Source organism: Dipodomys spectabilis, unplaced genomic scaffold (genome assembly GCF_019054845.1).
Source record: "Dipodomys spectabilis isolate Male_0828 unplaced genomic scaffold, ASM1905484v1 ptg000266l, whole genome shotgun sequence".
NCBI classification, from domain to species: Eukaryota; Metazoa; Chordata; class Mammalia; order Rodentia; family Heteromyidae; genus Dipodomys; species Dipodomys spectabilis.
Window position 1 is genome coordinate 6,220,421 of NW_024870943.1, and position 20,891 is coordinate 6,241,311.

Below are 20,891 nucleotides of genomic sequence, written 5' to 3' on the forward strand. Positions count from 1 at the left end.
GGGTGCATGCTGGCATGCATTCCTCTGCGGAGGGGAGGGAGGGGATGAGGATGCCCCTTCCTCCTCCATGCGGGGCAAAGGCCCTGAGCCCAGTGCCAGGCTCGGGTGGTGTTTTGCTGTGTGAACAGCAACAAGTGGTGGAAGTAGAGGAAGTTCTGCTAGAAGGACTCCGTGGCCCCACAGAAGGAGGTATATAAGTGGAGTTTATACCAGAAAGTCCAGCTCAGCCGTTTGTCAATTGAGTATATTATTCTCTGGCGTTGTCCAAGAAACAACTTCTAGAACGTCTCAGTACAGTTTGTAAATACTAAATCCTTGGTTCCCTAATGAAGGAACTTTGGATGAAGAACTATGGCAGGAAGTTAAAAATAGTGTAGGGAGAGCTCACAGGCAGGGAGAGCACATTGACCCTGTTTTGGGTGGCATGGCTCTCACTCCTGCCAACACAGAGGTGATAGAAGAGGAGAAAGAAACTGTTGGTTTGGGGCTGGGAAGGTGGCTCAAGTGGTAGAGCGCTAGCCTTGAATGAATGAGGCCCTGGGTTTGATTCCTCAGCACCACATAAGCAAAAAGAAAAAGGCAGGAAGTGGCGCTGTGGCTCAAGTGGTACAGTACTAGTTTTGAGCTGAAGAGCTGAGGGATAGCGCCCAGGCCCAGAGTTCAGGCCCCACGACCGGACCCAAAAAACAAACAAAAAAAAAAAAACCTGTTGGTTTGAAACAAAGGGTAAAAGGATTACTGCGTCATTTTAAGGGGAAAAAACATAGCTAAAAGGTTTTCTGTTTTCGTGATGGCATGCTACATGTCTCTGTGTTTGTGTCCCATCTCCTGTCTGCTGAAAAGTTTTTTGTTGCTGGTGAAGTTCTGCTTTTATAACTGACCACGGGGTTCTATTATAATTAGGCAAAATATCACAGCTAAAATTCCAAAAAAATCTTCAACGGCCAATATTAAAATCTAGGCACGCTCTATGATCTGTGCACAAACATGTCTGTCTGCTGTCTATATGTAAAATGTGTAAAACAGTCACGGTTTTAAGGTTTTTAAGTATTTTGCTTGTTGAAAGATCTTTGTCCACGGGAGCTGTGTTTCAATCCGAGTTGTCTTGAAAATTCTGAGATCACCTAAATACAAGCATATTAGGCTGCATCTTCTCCCTGTGGAGGCTGCCAGAGAGAAGGGTGTGAATTTGACTCAGATGTTTGGCTGATCCTGGTGGTGTAAGAAAGTTGTAAAGTGCTCTTGTCTAAGATTGGGTAAAAGACAGAGCCAGGCTAGCTCAGTTTCAAGTGACCTTAGCCCTCCTCCAAATGAAGGTACTCAAAAAGCTAATTGGTAAGATGCCTGGCAAAATGAACAAGCCCTGGAAAAACTTAGGGCCTCGAAAAAGTATTTTGTTAAAAGGTTTCATCTTAAACTTTTGCCATCTGCAAGAGTAAGAATGGAAAAAGGTCTCTTGCTACTGAAAATTTCAGAAAGTGTACGTACAACTAATTTTCATTCTTGTGCGCTTTAAAATCTGTGTGTGTGTCTGAGTGTGTGCGTGTGAACATATTTAAGATAAAAATCTGTCAGCATGCTGTAAAATAATTGGGTGAGTCTAAGTTTAAAATTCAAAAAGTTATGAGGATTAGATATTGCCAAACATCCTAAAAATTATTGCATTGTTTGAAAGGCTTTTTGCGGATTCTTTAAATTGAAAATTAGAAATCTGGTATTCTGAAATCTGGTGTTTTGAAATGCATAATGTTGGTTATACTGTAATCAAGTCATCTGGCTTAGCAAAAAGACATGAGGGATTTGATATTTATTTTCCTTTGTCTAAAATTTGGGGATAACTATTAGAAGTCTAAGTGTGAAGGTTTGCTTACCACTGCTAAAGACTTTACCTGTTCTGTCTGTCTACAGCTGTTTGGGTATTTCAGTTAAGAACCAAGAACTAAGGAAAGGAAAAAGTTAGCCAATAAAAGATCTATCTTTGGCAGCAGGAGAGCAGCTCAGCCAGTCTACACATGGTGGGAAGGGCAAGCTGGCACAAAGGCAGCTCATCTAACCCTAAAGAGTCAGACAGGAGCCGGGTGCCAGTGGCTCACACCTGTAATCCTAGCCAGCCCGGGCAGGAAAGTCCATGAGACTTTTATCTCTATTAAAGCACTAGAAAACTGGAAGTAGTGCTGTGTCTCAAGCGGTAGAGCGCTCTCCTTGAGCTGAAGAGTGCAAGGAAAGCGCCCAGGCCCAGAGTTCAAGCCCCACGACCAACAACAACAAAAAAAGAGTCAGACAGGAAGAAGCCTATTCCATAGGAGGGGCCGAGTGGCCTATCTTTTTTTTTTTTTGTCGGTTGTGGGGCCTGAACTCTGGGCCTGGGTGCTGTCCCTCAGCTCTTCAGCTCAAGGCCACCACTCTACCACTTGAGCCACAGTGCCACTTCTGGCTTTTTCTGTTTATGAGGTGCTGAGGAATCGAACCCAGGGCCTCACGCATGCAAGGCAAGCGCTCGACCACTAAGCCACCTTCCCAGCCCTGAGTGGCCTATCTTTGTCCTGTTTCTTCTCCTTGGAGCTGGACACTGGAAACCTGATGGTAAAGTGATTTGTAAGATGATGTGATTGGCATTGCCAAAAGTTTATTTGTGTGACAAAATTTAGTTTTAAAGATTTGTTTTCTAGGGAGTGTGCCTAGTGCCTTAAGATTTTTAAAGGATCATTCGAATACAAACAAAAACTAAAGTATAAAGTATTAAAGCAGGGGTTAGTAGCTGGGCACCAGTGGCTCATGCCTGTAATCCTAGCTACTCAGGAGGCTGAGATCTGAGGATCACAGTTCAAAGCCAGCCTGGGCAGGAAGGTCCGTGAGACTCTTATCTCCAATAAACCACTTGAAAACCGTAAGTGGTGCTGTGGCTCAAGCAGTAGAGTGCTCGCCTTGAGCTGAAGAGCTGAGGGGTAGTGCCCAAGCCCTGAGTTCAAGTCCCACGACCGACAGTAAATAAATAAATAAATAAAGCAGGGGTTAGTAAAAGGCTTTTTATTTATTTATTTTTGGGTCTGGTCATGGGGCCTGAACTCTGGGCTTGGGCGCTATCCCTCAGCTCTTCAGCTCAAGGCTAGGGCTCTATCACTTGAGCCACAGTGCCACTTCCGGCTTTTTTCTTTTTGTTTATGTGGTGCTGAGGAATAGAACCCAGGGCCTCATGCATGCAAGGCAAGTGCTCTACCACTGAGCCACCTTCCCAGCCCCATCTTTGTTGCTTTTAATTGGAGTAAAAGTGGCCATTTGTAAAAACTTGTTGATCTGGGAACTGCAGTTAGAAGCCAGCCCGGGCAGACAAAAGTCCCTGTGAGATTGTTATCTCTAATCTGCCAGCAGAGTGCTCAAAAGCAATTCTGCAGAGTACTAGCCTTTAGCTGAAGAACTGAGGGACCCTAAGTTCAAGTCCAGCAACTAACCAAAGGAAATGCCAAGGGTGCACTTACCCCAGCCTGGAGAAAGGCACTCCAGGGATCTTGGCGATAATATGCTGGGCCCTTCTAAAATTGATCAGAGCTGGAGGCCATGGGAAGATAGTTTATAAGCATGCATAATTGGGCAAGAACTTGTCAATCATTTGTCATAATGGGCAGTAAAAGGCTAAGGTTGTAAAATCTGGGAAATAGTTTAAATCCAAACCCGCTCTGTATTTGCTTAAAGCCCTAATTGGCAGTATCTTTTGGGCTAGCAACAGCTATGTAAAACTCATCTGTTTCAGGAAAGAAAGTTTATTCCTTCTGTCTGAGAGTGTAGAGTGTGTTCTTTCCGTCTGAAGGCCTGCATAGGTAATTTAGGTATTGTTACAGTCACAGAGATTAGGTTCCTCAGCCAGCCAGAAAAATGCTTTTGCTTAAAACAGTGTAAAGGAAGACTTTGGAAAGAGAATTGAGGAACCATAACAATGGTTTCCATTAGATTAGAAAGGATTTGGAAAGAAAGAAAGAAAGAAAATTAAGACAGACCACAGAATGTTCAAAGTAAGATGTAGAGTAAGTAGAAGATGGTATGAGTGTGTGCTGAGTTTGAAAATAGAACTTATCCTTGAAAAAGACCTAGTGAGGGCCCGAGGAGACTAAGGCCACATCTGATGTCCATGTCTATGACTAACACCAAGGCAGTTGAGACCTCAAACTTTGCTCATCTACAGGTCTGTCAGTCTTTTTGCCTGATCTCACCAATCCTTGCCTGAAGTTTCTAAATTCATGGTGCTACATACTGAGGCTTGTCATACACCCCTGGCTAGAGAAAAAGATGAAACATTTCAAAGGTTTGAAATGTATAAGGCAGACTGTTAACTCCATTGGTCACCTGCGTGTGGCCAGGCTTGACTGCCTGGATTTTGCCTTTAAAACCCCTAGCTTCTGGGCCGTTTTGGGGCTGGCGCCAGCCACATAAATTCATTTGTTTAAGGAAAGGACGTTTGTGGACTGTGATGATCCCCCCATAAAGAAAGAATATAAAATGTGAAATTGTTAGGATCAGATCCAAATTAAGCATGTAGGGTATTATTAATTAGACCAAGAAAGGAGGAAATTTAACTGGGACAAACGAGTCCTAGGTATGCAGAGAAACATAGGTATAGACCCTGGGAATAGAACAAGACAGTGGTCTGATAATTACTGGAACTTGGCCATTTGTATTGATTACGATTTTGGCCAAATAAAGGCTTGAGAAGAGAGTTGAGTACCAAGACAGCTGCACTAGACATCTGTGTTCCAAAGGATGGCCTGTCCCACCTCTAGGCCATCTGAGGAGCTAAACAATGCTTTCCCCCATTTGGGGAGGTAATGTTTTCCTAGGACGGCAAGGGAAGACTTGTCCAACCTCCAGGGAGCTGGTACACTGCCCCCTTCCCCTGCCTAGGTACCAGGATATCTGCAGGAAATTGTTCGGGCTCAACCATCCTACTTTGCCTTGATGCCATTTGTAATCACTAACTGCTAGTTCTGCTGCTGTAACTTGTTTGCCAATTAGGAAACTGCCACTGACCACCTGCAAGTGGGCCCTGCTTATGGATCTTGCCTTTAAATATCCGGAGCTATTGGAATCTTTTGCAAACCAAAGTACTATATAGGCTGTACGGCTGCAGCCCAAGAAAAGGTCCGTACAATTATTAAAAGCTAAAAAGTTATGCCTAATTTCTAGTTTGGAGTAAAATCTGATTAGTAAAAAGCTGTCATGCTGATAAACTCTCCCACGCCATGCTTTTATAAAAGTCAGTGTAGGGCTGGGAAGGTGGCTCAGTGGTAGAGTGCTTGCCTTGCATGCATGAGGCCCTGGGTTCCATTCCTCAGCACCACATAAGTAGAAAAAGCTCAAGTGATAGAGCGTTAGCCTTGAGCTGAAGAGCTGAGGGACAGCGCCCAGGCCCAGAGTTCAGGCCCCACGACTGACCCAAAAATAAATAAATAAATAAATAAAAGCCAGTGTAGTACCAGGAAAATATTAGGGGAGTTTACTGAAGTCAGGCCCTGGGTAAAACTTCTTTAATCAATCTATGAAGAAATTTACAGACTGCTAATGCCAACTATTGACACACCCATAAAACACTTAAACTTTGGGCTGGGAAAGTGGCTCAGTGGTAAAACGCTTGCCTTGCATGCATGAGACCCTGGATTCAATTCCTCAGCACCACATAAGCAAAAAGCAAAAAGCCGGAAGTGGCACTGTGGCTCAAGTGGTAGAGCGCTAGCCTTGAGCTGAAGAGCTGAGGGACAGCACCAAGGCCCAGAGTTCAGGTCCCACGACTGGACCCCCCCAAAAAAAAACAAACAAAAAAAACCCCACTAACTTCAATTGTTAAAAAACAAAAAAATAGGGGGAATTCCCAAGGGAATCTTGTCTGAACCTTATTTACTTTACATTAAAAAAAAAAATCGGGCTGGAAAGGTGGCTCAGTGGTAGAGCGCTTGCCTTGCATGCCTGAGGCCCTGGGTTCGATTCCTCAGCACCACATAAGCAAAAAGAAAAAAGCCAGAAGTGGCGCTGTGGTTCAAGTGGTAGAGTGCTAGCCTTGAGCTGAAGAGCTGAGGGACAGCGCCCAGGCCCAGAGTTCAGGCCCCACGACCAGATCCCCCCCCCAAAAAAAAAAATCACCTCAAGGTGATCCTTACCCTGGAGCAAAAAGCATTTTCCCTCTCCAGCACCACCCACTACCATAGTCCCATATCGTTTAAAGAATTTAATCAATGCAAACCAAGACTAATGACCTGTAAGGAGAAAGGGTATGCTTCTAGCATTCCAGATGGATCTACCAACAACATGGGTTCCTCTTCCACTCTTCGGACCCCCGGAGAGATGAATGCAGTACAACCTAAAGCCGAGAAGAATTAGCACGCTGCTTTGCAGGCCTACACTTGAAGACTCCATGGCACCATTGGCCTTATCATAAAACCAGCCAGATACTGCCAACGTGGGGTCAGATTAAAAGCGCTGTCAGACAAATCAGAAGCCATTATGGGCCTACTCCCTGCCTGACGATGAGAGCACCAATCACATGGGGCTATTCAGCATGCTTTCCTTCAATTTTATTGGTCAGAATCATTCTTATACAAATAAGATTGGGCGACCCACTAACCCTGTGTCCCAGCGCATTAATTATTAGACTCAGGCTTAGGTTCTTATTCGATGGTCTCAGGGCACAGCCCTAGAGGAAAGGTTAAACGGCATAATGATAGCATCTCATTTATAGATTGGGGTCTCCATGGGCGTTCCATCGCCAATTGTTCTGAAAAGCATGTTGATGATGGGTGTACTAGTAATTCTTCTGTTAGGTGGTGTTCGTACAGTGGCGTTATCAGTCATGTAGAACCCACTGGCTTGCTCACCTGGAATGATGGAGGTCTGGCATCTCCTAGGCCACGTGTAAGTTTCAAGGGATGCCTGGCCCCTGGACAGTAGCATTTATGGAAACTAACTGCCCCATTTTATGCAACTCAGACTTGGATTGGTCATTTTACTAGAGCCCATGAGGCAAATTATACACTTTTTAGGAATCATTCTTCTACTGTACAGGCTTATGTTAAAACTCCCCTATGTGTTGGCTATAGGAACTGTGTCAATTAAAGAAGCCCTACATAGTAGCCTGGATTGTTTTGATTGTCCACTCTTTACATCTTTGAATCGTACTATTCCTTTTAATGTGTCTTTTCAGTCTTTCCTGATATTAAGATCTCGCTTAGGGGTCTGGGTGCCCGTTAACCTCACCTGATCTTGGCAGGAGAGCCCCAATATTGGTTTGTTGACAGGAGTCTTCCAGTGACTGCTGAAGAGATCTAAGAGATTCCTGGACCTGATTACAGCTGCAATCCTTGGACTGATCGCCATCACCGCAACCACTGTGGTTGCTGCATTCCACCGTCCAAATCAAGGACTTTGTAGAGAAGTGGCAACAGGATTCCCATCAGCATGGACTGGTCAGCTAAATATGGAACAGGACATTGAGTCCCGCCTGAACATCTTACAGCACATGGTGCAGTGGATGGGAGACCAGATAATTGATCTGCAGAAACAGCTAACCTTCAAATTTGACTTTGGGACCTATACCAGTTGCAGCAGGAAGTCATTGAGACTTTCTCTGCACAGCTCCCTGGGGTGGAATAGGAGGATCTGGCTGAGGGAATTGCATCTAGCCTAAACCAAATTGGACCCCGTACCTGGTGGCAGAGTTTTACCCATAGTGTTTCCACAGGATTGAGTGTGTTTCGTCTTACGATGTTTGCGTTCTTGGCAGGATATTGCTGTCTCTGCTCCAGAATAGCTAAGGTGTGTCTTCCCCAAAAGGATCTCATGCTTGCTGTTCTATGCTTAAAAAAAAAAGGGGGGGGTGGAGATGTCGGAGTCATTGATTCCCAAGACCTCATCTGAGTTCCTGTGTGCCATGAGGATGCATGCATTCCTCTGGGGGGGGGGGGGAGAAGGGGGCACCTCTTCCTCCATTCAGGGCAAAGGTCCTGCGCCCCATGCCAGGCTCAGGTGGTATTTTTCAGGCTATGCCATTCCTGCTCTTCCTAGTTAGTTGTGTAGAACTATGCATCAAGATTTCTTTGTGTTTTTTAAATAGATCTCCACGTACACCTTGCTTCCTCTTTTGTTACCCTGAATGACTCTTTTCAGTCATGGATTAAAAGTTGAGAATCCTCCATATCTAAGTGTATGATGTGTCAATAAACTTTGTCTATACCCGCATGGTATTGTCCCTTTCTACCTACCAGACACGGAGTTCCCAGGTCTCCCGTGAGAACAGCCACAGATAAAGAGCCTGCTGCATTTTCTGTTCCCTCCCTTAACCTTAAGAACCTCACTCACCATATCAATGGAAGGTTTTGCCACAAGTTGTGACTAATTCCCCCACTAAGTACCTGTTCTTTGTAGAACAGGCAATTGCTCCAACTAGACAAAAGTATCCCTCTGCACATCTTATTCACTATTTGGATGTGTCCCAAAGTGATTTTCATTTACAACAGCATCTATAGACCCACAAGGTAATGATAGCGTCTGACTCTGTGATATACTTAGGTCACGTTGAGGGACCACCAGATGCCCCCCCCCCAACTTATATAAAAATGGAATCATTTACAGATATTGAATGATTACCAGAAACTTGTGGGCAATGTTAATTGGCTTCACTCTTCCTTGGGGATCCCCAATTATAAACTTGCCAATATGTTTAAAACCCTAGAGGGGGACCTTGCTTTGGATAGCCCCTGGCAACCGTCTGCATTAGCGGAGTGTGACCTTCCTTTTTCTTAGTTTTTCTTTTCTTTTCTCTCTGTCTCTCTCTCTGTCTCTCTCTCTCTCTTTTTTGTTAGTTGTGAGGCTTGAACTCTGGACCTGGACGCTGTCCCTTAGCTCTTCAGCTCAAGGCAAGTGCTCTACTACTTGAGTCACAGCGCCACTTCCGGCCTTTTCTGCTTATGTGGTGCTGAGGAATGGAATCCAGGGCCTCATGCATGCAAGGCAAGCACTCTACCACTAAGCCACCTTCCCAGCTCAACCTTCCTTTTTTTTTTTTTAACAGCGATTACAAGAGGCCTTTGCTGTTCACTAGGACCCTCCTTTGCCGTTAGTATTGATAATTACACCCATTTTAATTAATCCCACCAGTGTTTTAACCCAAAATTCCCACCCTTTAGAGCGATTTACATCATAAAAGTCATAAGGTAGTGTCCTCTTATATAGATCAGATTGCTGCTGTGGTAACTAAGGTTAGCAAGGCTTGAGCCTAGTGTATGGATTTGACCCTGATGGAATTATTTTACTATTAACAAGTCAATAATTTAAGGACACATTTACATTGTCTTCCGCCTTGTGGTGCACATTAGCAGAATACTATGAAATTATCCGTAATCATTACCCCCCAGGAAAGCTATGGGATGTAACATCTTTTTAGCTGGCTCATGGCTGTAATCCTACCTATTCTACAGGCCAAGATCTGAGGATCATGGTTCGAAGCCAGCCCAGGTAGGAAAGTCCATGAGACTGTTATCTCTAATTAATTATCAGAAAACTGGAAGTGGCGCTGTGGCTCAATTGGTAGAGCGCTTTCCTTGAGCTGAAGAGCAGAGGGACAGCTCATAGGCCCAGAGTTCAAGCCCCAGGACCGACAAAAACAAAAAAATAGATAATGGTCCTGCTTATACAAGCACAAGTTCTGCTGCATTCTTCAGGGAATGGAAAATTACACAGATTACTGGCATTCCATATAATACTAGGGCCAGGCCATAATGGCAGCTTAAAATACTTTTTTTTTTTTTTTTTTTCGGCCGTGGGGCTTGAACTCTGGGCCTGGGTGCTGTCCCTCAGCTCTTCAGCTCAAGGCGAGCGCTCTACCACTTGAGCTACAGTGCCACTTCCGGTTTTCTGGTGGTTTATTGGAGATAGGAGTCTCACGGTCTCTCCTGCCCAGGCTGGCTTTGAACCGCGATCCTCAGATCTCAGCCTCCTGAGTAGCTAGGATTACAGGCGTGAGCCACCAGCGCCCGGCTTAAAATACTTTTGAAATACTAATTGAAGCTTAAAATACTTAAGTTTCAATTATTAGAAAACAAAGGAGGGGAATCCCAAGGGAAACTCTTGCCTTAACCTTATTTACTCTAAAATTTTTTAATTTACCTCAAGGTGGACCTTACACTAGAGCTGAAAAGCACTTTACCTCTATAGCCCCATAGTAATATTCCCATATGGTTTAAAGAATTTGAGTCAGGCACCAGTGGTTCACGCCTGTAATTTTAGCTACTCAGGAGGCTGAGATCTGAGGATCAAAGTTCAAAGCCAGCCTGAGCAGGAAAGTCTGTGAGACTCTTATCTCCAATAAACCACTAGAAAACCGGAAGTGGTGCTATGGCTCAAGTGGTACAGCTCTCGCCTTGAGCTGAAGAGCTGAGGGACAGCGCCCAGGCCCAGAGTTCAAGCCCCATGCACGACTGACAAGAAAAAAATTTTTTTCTTGATCAATGGAAACCAGGACTAATGACCCCTAGTGGGAAAGGGTATGCTTCTATCATTCCAGATGGTTCCACCAGCAACATAAGGGTTCCTCTTTGGCTCATCCAACCCAGAAGGATGAGAACAGCACAACCTAAACCTGAGGAAGAAGAATTAGCACACCGCTTTTCAGGCCTGAACATGAAGACACAATGACGAGATCATCCTGACAACAAGAAAACTAGAGAGATGCTGCCAATCTGGGTCAGATTAAGGCATTGTCAGATAAGGGAGTTGCCATACTGGTCAGTACTAAAAGCCCTAGAACATCCTGCACATCTGTTGTTGTTGTTGTTTTTCTTTTGCTGGTTTTGGGCCTTGAACTCAGGGCCTGGGTACTGTCCCTGAGGTGCTTTTGCTCAAGGCTAGCACTCTACCACTTGAGCCACAGCACTACTTCCAGCTTTTTCTGAGTATGTGGTACTAAGGAATCGAACCCAGGGCTTCATGCATACAAGGCAAGCACTCTACCACTGAGCCACATTTCCAGCCCCAAACATCTGTTCTTTGGCCATGGTCGCACTGCTTACCTGTACCTGTGTGGTAAGTAGTGAACATGGGTATTGGGCCCATGTTCCTCACCCACCATTGTTAAGATTAGTGGACAGGCTAGATCCTGGTATATACTAATGACCTCCACCGTGGGACCATGCAGGCCCCACTCATCCAGCGGTGGAAGGAATACACTACAGCATATCCTTAGAACTGTGTTTGGGAGTAGCCCCTTATTCACTAGTCAGAAGACAGGTATGGGCAAACATTTTGCCTGATCATATGGGGTTATTCAATATGCTTTCCTTGGTCAGAATCTTTTTTTTGGGGGGGGGGTGGTCATGGGGCCTGAACTCTGGGCCTGGGTGCTGTCCCTCAGCTCTTCAGCTCAAGGCTAGCACTCTACCACTTGAGCCACAGTTCCACTTTCAACTTTTTCTACTTATGTGGTGCTGAGGAATTGAACCCAAGGCCTCATGCATGCAAGGCAAGCGCTCTACCACTGAGCCACCTTCCCAGCCCCAGAATCATTCCTATACAAATAAGACTGCACGACCAGCCAACCCTATATGCCAAATCATTAAATATTGGAACTGGTTTTACACGCCTATTCAGTGGTCTCAGTGCTGCAGCCCTAGAGGAAATTTTTTGTTGGTTCTGGGGCTTGAACTCTGGGCCTGGGCCCTGTCCCTCAGCTCTTCAGCTCAAGGCAAGCACTCTACCACTTGAATCACAGCCCCACTTCCATTTTCTGAGTGATTTATCAGAGATGAGTCTCACGGACTTTCCTGCCCAGGCTGGCTTTGAACCGTGATCCTCAGATCTCTGCCTCCTGAGTAGCTAGGATTATAGCAGTGAGCCACTGGCACCGGCAGATTGCTAACTTTTATTGTCTACATTCCCCAAAAGTTGTTTAAGGTCAACTGGTGTTTAAGATGACTGTCCCATAATTGTCCCGTGACTACAGATTTACCTTCTATGCCCCTATGCAGTATATAAGCATATGACGTGTTAATAAACTTTGTCCATACCTGCATGGTATGATCCCTTTCTGCCTATCGGACGCTGCATTCCCGGGTCTTGCTGTGTGAACAGCAATAACACTCCTATTTCATGGTCTCCGTGCTGCAGCCCTAGAGGAAAAAATTATACAGCATAATAATATTTCATTTATAGATTGGGCCCCCCACAGGCGTTTCATTGCTAGTTGTTCTGGAAAACATGTTGATGATTGGTGCACTAGTAATGTGTCTGTTTGATGGCGTCTATACAATGGAACCATAAATTATGTAGAATCCACTGTTTGTAATGGGGGCCTTGTACCCCTTGGTTATGTATAAATTTTAAGAGACATTTGGGCCCTGATAATTGCATTTATGGAAACCTGCTGCCCCGTTTCCTACTGCTCAAAATTGGGTTGGTCAATTGACTAGAGCCTACGAGGTAAAGTATACATTTTATAGGAATCACTCTTCTTTTGCACAGCCTTGTGTTAGACTTCCTTATGTATTAGCCATAGGAACTGTGTCCATTGATGAAACTTTGCAAAGCTTGGATTGTTGTGATTGTCGACTTTTTTACACGTTTTCATTGTTCTGTTCCTCTGAATATGTCTTCTCGCTCCCTCCTGATATTACAATCTCGCTGTGGGGTCTGGGTGCCTGTTCACTGCCCCCGATCTTGGCCCAGAGGTTTGCGGATGGGAATCCAGCGACTGTGGAAAAGAACTGAGGTTTCTGGGCGTGATTCTCGCCGCAGTCCTGGAACTGACTGCTGTCGATGTGACCACTGGAGGGGCTCTGCACCCCGTCGTCCCAGCCCAGGGCTTTGTATAGAGTAGCAGCGGGATTCTCATCAGTGGTGAACTCGTCAGATAAATAACACACAGGACGTTGAGTCCCACAGAAACCAGCTGTCAGAGGTACAGAGCTGTGTGACCCTTCCTCAGGCTTTGTGTGCTGTACGAGGCTATGCGTGCTAGAAGGTGAGGAGAAAACAACTCCACAGTCCTGGCAAGGGTCGGGGCGCCTGGCCGCAGCCTCAGGGCGGGTGGTGAAAACTCCTTCTGATTCTGAGCAAAAGTTTGGACAGCCCGGCCACGACCTCATGGAAGGCGCCCGGATGTGCTCTCCTCCTAATGGCGCCAGAAACATAAACAACCCTGGACAGTTCTACGTGTAAAACATCTGGACACTTTTCGTATGTGTAAAACATCTGTGCCTTGTCTGTCTCTTGCTGCCTTTTGGTCGCCTCTATTTCTCTTGGCCTGGCATAGCCCCTGTAACCTTTTGGCCTTGGGAAGCTGTCACATGCCCCAGTGACAGATTTGCTTTCTTTGTGTGGAGGCCATATGTAAGTAGGTTGCTTTCCTAATAAACTTTGTCCATACCCACACAATGTGGTCCTCTTTCTGCCTACCAGACACTGCCTTCCCAGGTTGAGTTCAAGCCCCAGGACCAACACACACACACACACACACACACACACACACACACACACACACACACACACGGTTTAGAATTGTACTTCATTATACAATGTTTCCTTGGTAAATCAATGGGTGTAATTATTATTATTTTGCCAGTCCTGGGGCTCGAACTTAGGGCCTAAGTACTGTCCCTGAGCATCTTTTGCTCAAGGCTAGCTACTCCACCACGTTAGCCACAGCGCCACTTCTGGCTTTTTCTGTGTATGTGGCACTGAGGAATTGAACCCAGGGTTTCACGCATGCTAGGCAAGCACTGTATCACTAGGCCACATTCCCAATCTATAATGATAATAATAGTGAATTTTTTTTTTTGGTCAGTTGTGGGGCTTGAACTCTGGACTTGGGTGCTATTCCTCAGCTCTTCAGCTCAAAGTGAGCACTCTACCACTTGAGCCACAGTGGCATTTGCGGGTTTTCTGGTGGTTAATTGGAGATAAGAGTCTCACGGACTTTCCTGCCCGGGCTGGCTTTGAACCATGATCATCAGATCTCAGCCTCTTGAGTAGCTTGGATTACAATCATGAGCCACCAGTGCCCAGCTTAGTAATAATTATTATCAGTCATTTGTGAGGCTTGAACTCAGAGCCTGGGCACTGTCCATGAGCTTTTCCGCTCAAGGCTAGCACTTTACCACCTTGGAGCCATAACTCCACTTCCGGTTTTCTGGTGGTTCACTGGAGATAAGAGGCTCACTGACTTTCCTGCCAGAGCTGGCTTCCAATCGCTATTCTCAGATCTCGGCCTCCTGAGTAGCTAGGATTAGAATATCGAGTTACCAGCACCTGACCAGTGGATATAATTCTATTGCCTGAAAAACTCTTTTCTAAAAGGGAGGTGGGCAGGGCAAGGGTTAAAGCTTCTGGAAGTAGCAATTCCTGGAACAGGCAAGGCAAGTTGGAGGATTGAACCCACAGGCCTCAGGCTTGCTAGGGAGATGTTTTGACCATTTGAGTCACCTCCCCAGCCCACTTGCTGTTTATTTTGTTTCTTAAAAATAGTTTCCATCAGTTTGCACAGGCTGGATTCTGTCTCCACCTATACAGCAGAGATTACAGGGGGGTGCCACCATATCTGGCTATGCTGTGACTGGTAAAGAGTTGAAGGGCTCAGGCTCTAAGCAACAACTCTGAGATTAGCCTTGATGTTTTCTTGTAGCCTTTGCACAAGTGTTCAACCTATGTATTGGTGCAAGCTCTGATCCCTACACACAACTCCACATTGTTTGGGATTCAAATTCAGATTCTACCACTGCCTGGCAGCCACACTCCTATTATGTGTCTGGTGTCACAGTAAGGATTTCATGAGTTAATTGGCATAGTGCCTAGGTCATAGGAATTTCTCCCCTAACTTGCTTTAGCCTTAATCTACCTCAGTCTTTTTCATAGCTACATAGTATTTCTCTAATAGACCAAAACAAGGAGTCGGTCCTTTCTGATAAACATTTAGTTTCATGCATCTGAATATTGATTGAGCAGGCATCAGTGAATATACTCACCCACCTCCACAGCCACCCCTGCGTCCCTCTATCTCTGCTCTCATATATGAATATATGAGTGGAACTTCAAAAATGCTGTACCCTTGGCACCCCCAGAAATGAGGGTGGTGGTGGTGGTTGTTCAAACTGTGTGGATAGGATGGTAGGGTTTGAGAAGGTGCTGACGTGGGCCTCCAGGGCTAAGCTAGAAAGCTGGGGCCCCAGCGAGGCCTGGGGCTCAGCCACACCCCCGGGAGTGGGGAGGGGAGCGAGGAGGCCGCCTCCCCGGGAGTGGACGGCCCCCCTGTCACTCTCCCCGGTCCCAGAGTGTAAGAGGAGAAGAAGAAGGTGGGCCTCATGGGGAGGGAGGGAGGGCTCTGAGCCACTTCCTGCAGCCCATGCACCGCCCAGCGCTGGCCAAGGTCAGCGTGGCGCGGGTGGCCGCCGGCCCGGGGGGGGGGGTGGGGGGGGCGGGAGACCCTCCTGTGGGCCGGGCCGGGCCTGCAGGCAACTCGGCCATATTTGAGCAGCCACGCTGAGCTGCCTTTGTCCTCGTCCAGGTTCCTGCCGCCTGCCTGGTGCCTGGGGCGGGCCAGGAAAGGAACAGCTGGACCTCTGTGTCCGGGCACCCCCCCCAAAAAAAACTTCGGGGCCTCGGATTCCACCTTTCCAGATTGGATTGGGACTGAACTCGCAGTAAGCGGTGCAGGGGTGGGGTGGGGAGGGGAGGGGGCGGCCAGTGGCACCAGGCCTCGGGCTTGTGTGTGTGTGTGTGTGTGTGTGTGTGTGTGCTGGGGGACCCCCTGCTCCCCGATTTGGTCCAGACTGGTTAGGGGGGAGGTTGAAACCCCAGCCAGGCCACGTTGTTGAGGGGAGGAACTCCATCTTTCCTCGGAGGGGAGTCTGAGCCTTGCAGGGCGCGCCCGGGCGTCCCCTTCCGCGCGCAGCCGTCGCCATGGAGATCTTAAAGACGCTGGAGAAGAGCCACGTGGGGGGCTGGTTCCCGTGGGGCTTCCTGCCGGCCCCCGACGGCCTGATCCTGTGGAGCATCCCGGACGTGTGCAGGGACGTGGACCTGGACGTGCTGGTGGACGCGCTGAGGCCCGTGGGGCCCTTCAAGAAGATCGGCAAGGTGTTCCGCAAGGAGGAGGACTCCACGGTGGGCCTGCTGCAGATCGGCGACGGCGTGGACCCGCTGCTCATCCCGCGCCAGGTGCGGCTGGCGGGCGGCGTGTGGCGCGTGCTCTCCAAGCCCGCCACCAAGGAGGCCGCGTTCCGCGAGCGCCTGCTGCAGTTCCTGCAGGAGGAAGGCCGCACGCTGGACGACGTGGCGCGCGTCCTCGACAGGAGCACCCCGCACCCGCCGCCGCGGGCCCCGCGCGCCCCCGCGCGGCCCAGGGTCCCCAGGGCCGCGCCGCCGCCGCCGCGCCTGGTGGTCGGCACGTTCGACAGCAGCGGCGCCAGCGACAGCGATGACGACGACGACGTCGGCGACGCCGGCGGCCCGGGCGCGCGCGCCGCCCCCGCGCGCATGCGCACGCGCACGCGCAGGACGCCCGTCAGCTACCTGGGCAGCAAGTTCCTGGGCAGTGACCTGGAGAGCGAGGACGACGACGACGAGGAGCTGGTGCAGGCCTTCCTGCGGCGCGGGGAGCCGCCGCCCCCCGCGGCCCCCGCCCGCGGCCGCCCCGCCCACCTGCCCATGCCCATGTTCGACAACTTGGGGCCCCAGGTGTCCAAGGCCGACCGCTGGCGCCAGTGTGTCAGCCAGGTGTCCTGGGGGAAACTGAGGCGGAGGGTGAAAGGCTGCGCCCCGAGATCGGGGGTGGAGGAGGCTCGGGCTCCCCGGGCCTCCACCCCTGCAGCTGCGGGGAGAGATGAGGGGTCTTCTCAGGGCAGCGGCCCCAGGCCTGGGGGGAATGGGGGACACGTGGGAAGTGGGGGTGATGGGAGAAGGGCGGAGCCCTCGGCCCCACGTTGGAGGCCCAAGATCAGGTGGGCCTCGTTCCGGCTCCGCAGGAGGGAGGCTCTGGAGGTGGACAGCCCAGCCCCAGAGCAGGCACAGGCGGCAGATAGTCAGAGAGAAGAAGCCATAGGTGATCAGAGGGCAGAGGCTGATGATAATCAGAGAGAAGAGGCCATAGGTGGCCGGAGAGTAGAGGCTGCAGATGTCCAGGGGGCAGAGGCTGTAGCTCACCAGAGGGCAGAGGTTGTGGATAATCAGAGAGTAGAGGCTGTAGCTGACCAGGAGGAAGAGGCAGCTAATCAGAGGGCAGAGGCCCTAGCTGACCAGAGGCTAGAGACACCAGCTAATCAGAGGGCAGAGGCACCAGCTAGTCAGAGGGCAGAGGCTGGAGCCCAGGCTATCCAAGAAGCTGAAGGCTTGGTTGGCTCCTTGGCTCCAGAGACAGCCAGATCTAGAACCCGGAAACAGACCAAGACAGTGAGGTTCCAGACCCCCGGACGTTTTTCGTGGTTTCACAAGCGTCGAAGAGCCTTCTGGCACACTCCCCGCCTGCCAACCCTGCCCAAGAGAGTCCCCAGGGCCAGCGAAGCCAGGGACCTCAGGGTGCTGAGGGCCGAGGCCAGTGCAGAGGCAGAGCAGGGAGAGCGAGAAGCAGAGCTGTGAGGAAAGGCCAGGGGCTCCCCTCTAGCTGACACCCCTCCCCTGTTTCCTTGCTGAGAGATGGAGGGGGACAGAGGGGCAGACAGCGCCTGCCACATCTCCACAGAAAACGTTGTTTTCTGTTTGTGCATTATTATTTTTTTAAATATTGACTTAATAGCATCCCAGAAAATGGAAGTTAGGAAGGAAGGAAAGAAGGAAGGAAGGAAGGAAGGAAGGAAGGAAGGAAGGAAGGAAGGGCGAGCTTGGGACAGGCACTATTAGCTCATGCCTGTAATCCTAGCTACTCAGGAGGCTGAGATCTGAGAGTCATAGTTCAAAGCCAGCCTGGGCAGGAAAGTCTGAGAGACTCTTAATCTCCAATTAATCACCAAAAGACCAGAAGTGGAGCTGTGGCACCCATGGTAGAGCACTAGCCTTGAGAGAAAGAACTAAAATACGACGTCCAGATAGTGAGTTCAAGCCCCAGAGCTGACACAAAAAGAAACAGCAGGGGTTACATCCCTGGGCTTTTAACTCTCAGGTGCAAACTGTTCATTGTTGCAGTGCTTGGCAGAGCAGGGGGCCATTCTCTTTTTTTGTTCTTTTTTTCTGGGGATCTCTTTTGTGCCTGTATACCCATGTGGACTGCCCTCTTGAATTTGAAAAGAGAGCTCAAACCAACATGCAAATAAAAACATTTACAAGGTGATTTCTTGGCTTCTGATTTGCCTTGCTCTCAATGGTCAGCAGCCTGTGTTTATGCTGTCACTCTGTCTCCTCTCTCCCCACCCCCAGGGTTGTGAGATGCTACAGTCAGGCACCTGTAATCCTAGCTACTCATGGGGCTGAGAACGAGAGGATCCTAGTTCAAGGTCAGCCCTGACAGAAAAGTTTGTGCAACTCCATCTCCAATTAACCAACAAAAAGCAGGATTGGAGGCATGGCCCGAGAGGTAGAATGTGCTGAGCACCAGTGTTTCACACTTGTAATCCTAATTACTCAGGAGGCTGAGATCTGAGGGTCACAGCTCAAATGCAGTCCAGTCAGGGAAGTCCATAAGACTCTTATCTCCAAGCAGCCAGGCATAGAGATGTGGCTCAACTGGTAGAGCGCCAGCCTAATAACCATTCATGCTGAAGGCCCTGAGGTCAAATCCTGGAACTAGCAAAACAAAAAATATGCCAAGGGGGAATGTGGGGATGGAGTGTTCTATAACTGCTTGCTTTTTTCCTTCTCCCCATCTGTTTTTACTTTAAAAAACTTTTATTGTTACTATTATAAAAGTGATGTACAGAGCTGGGAAGGTGGCTCAGTGGTAGAGTGCTTGCCTAGCATGCATGAAGCCCTGGGTTCGATTCTTCAGTACCACATACACAGAAAATGCCAGAAGTGATGCTGTGGCTCAAGTGGTAGAGTGCTAGCCTTGTGCAAAAGAGCTTCAGGGACAGTGCCTAAGCCTTGAGTTCAAGCCCCAGGACTGGCACACACACACAAAATGTGATGTACAGAGTGAGGTAAAGAGTACATTTCTTTTCTTTGTATTTTTGTTAGTCATGGGGCTTTAACTCAGAGCCTGGTTACTGTCCCTGAGCTCTTTTTCTTTTTTTTTTGGTCCGGTTGTGGAGCCTGAACTCTGGGCCTGTGCGCTGTCCCTCAGCTCTTCAGCTCAAGGCTAGTGCTCTACCACTTGAGCCACAGTGCCACTTCTGGCTTTCTTTTTGCTTATGTGGTGCTGAGGAATAGAACCCAGGGCCTCATGCATGCAAGGCAAGCACATTACCACTGAGCCACCTTCCCAGCCCCATGAGCTCTTTTTCTTTTTGTCAGTTGTGGGGCTTGAGCTCTGGGCCTGGGTTCTGTTCCTGAGCTTTTCGGCTCAAGGCTAGTGCTCTACTATTTGAGCCTCCGTGCCACTTCTGGTTTTCTGGTGGTTTACTGGAGATGAGTCTCACAGACTTCTCTGACCGGACTGGCTTTGAACTGCAATCCTCAGATCTCAGCCTCCTGAGTAGCTAGGATTATAGGTGTGAGCCACTAGTGCCTAGCAAGTGACTCATTTTTAAAGCAGAGTCCCAGGCTAGCCCAGGTCCAAGCCCAGGGAGGAAGATTTAAGTTGAGATGGACAAGGGCCTAGGGCATGTTGGAGAAATCAGAGCTCTGAGCGCCCTCTGGTGACACCTGGTGGAAGCGTGGCCTGAAGTCTGAGTTGGGGAGAGGGGAGGCCCATGCATTCATGCCCCTGGGGCTCACAGCTGAACTGGTCACCCGGAGTCATCTGGATGTGGCCTCCAGACTCTCTTTCTTTCTTTTTTGATAAGTAATAGGGCTGGAACTCGGAGCTTTTCTGCCACTCTGAGCCACAGCTCCACTTACAGTTTTCTGGTGGCCAATTGAAGAGTTTTATGGACTTTGCTGCCCAGGCTGGCTTTGAACTGAGGTCCTCACTCAGCTCTCAGCCTCCTGAGTGGCTAGGATAGCAGGCAGAAGCCACTGCACCCAGCAGGACCATCCCCTTCTCTCTTGACTGAAAACCACCCTTCTTTGGGTGGCCGCCATTGCCTGCCACAAGACTAAAATAAGAGAATGCGTGGCGGCAGGGATTGAGCTGGCATCTCCTGAGCCAGAAGGGGGACAACTGGGGACCAGAGGACCCCAGGCCCAGACCTGGGAGAGGCAGATAGAGGGGGACAGCCAAGAGCCAGTGGCTCACGCCTTTAATCCTAGCTGCTCAGAGGCTGAGATCTGAGGATCACAGTTCAAAGCCAGCCCGGGCAGGAAAGTACGTGAGACTCATCTAAAACACCAGAAAACCAGAAACAGCGCTGTGGCTCAAGTGGTTAGAGTGCTCATCTTGAGCTGAAGAGCTCAGGGACGATGACCAGGCCTAGAGTTCAAGCCCCATGATCGACAGGAAAAAAAAAAAAAAAAAGAGCGCCTAGGCGTGCAGAAACAGGGTGTGCACTTTAAGCACTGCACTGCTACTGTTCATGATTAGAATGAAATCCCAGCTCTGCACAGGAGTCTGGGCAGCTTGCTTCTCTGGCGGAAGTGCCCGATCCTGGGGCGCCCCCTGGTGGGGATGAGGAGACCGAGGCGCCTGTCTTGCATGGCTGGGAGGAGGCAGCCTTACATCCCCATCTTCATTCCTTCCTGGAAGTCCATGGGTCCTGACCCTGACCTGGGTCAGTAGGAGACTCAGACCTCTCCTCATGCCCTCTAGGAGGCATGGATGGTGAAGGTAGGAGGCTGCTCATGTGGAGGCCCAGCCTTTGAGGCCCCGGGTGGCTGAACAAGGTGCTGGGCTTCAGAGAACT

At 48.9% G+C, this 20,891-nt stretch overlaps 1 protein-coding gene across 3 annotated transcripts; it reads left to right on the forward strand.

The window, feature by feature from the left end:
- The first annotated feature begins 15,439 nt into the window (after positions 1–15,439).
- Ccdc8 (coiled-coil domain containing 8) lies at positions 15,440–17,928 on the forward strand. 3 transcript variants are annotated; one of them, XM_042700283.1, is made up of 3 exons: positions 15,440–15,665; positions 15,867–17,264; positions 17,313–17,928. In XM_042700283.1, exons 2-3 carry the CDS (start codon positions 15,925–15,927, stop codon positions 17,596–17,598), a joined length of 1,626 nt encoding a protein of 541 aa, XP_042556217.1. In that variant the 5' UTR covers positions 15,440–15,665; positions 15,867–15,924; the 3' UTR covers positions 17,599–17,928. The 3 variants fall into 3 exon arrangements, with proteins under 3 accessions (XP_042556217.1, XP_042556219.1, XP_042556216.1); XM_042700285.1 differs by having other exon boundaries at positions 15,867–17,247; positions 17,320–17,928; XM_042700282.1 differs by having other exon boundaries at positions 15,867–17,928.
- The last annotated feature ends 2,963 nt before the right edge of the window (positions 17,929–20,891 follow it).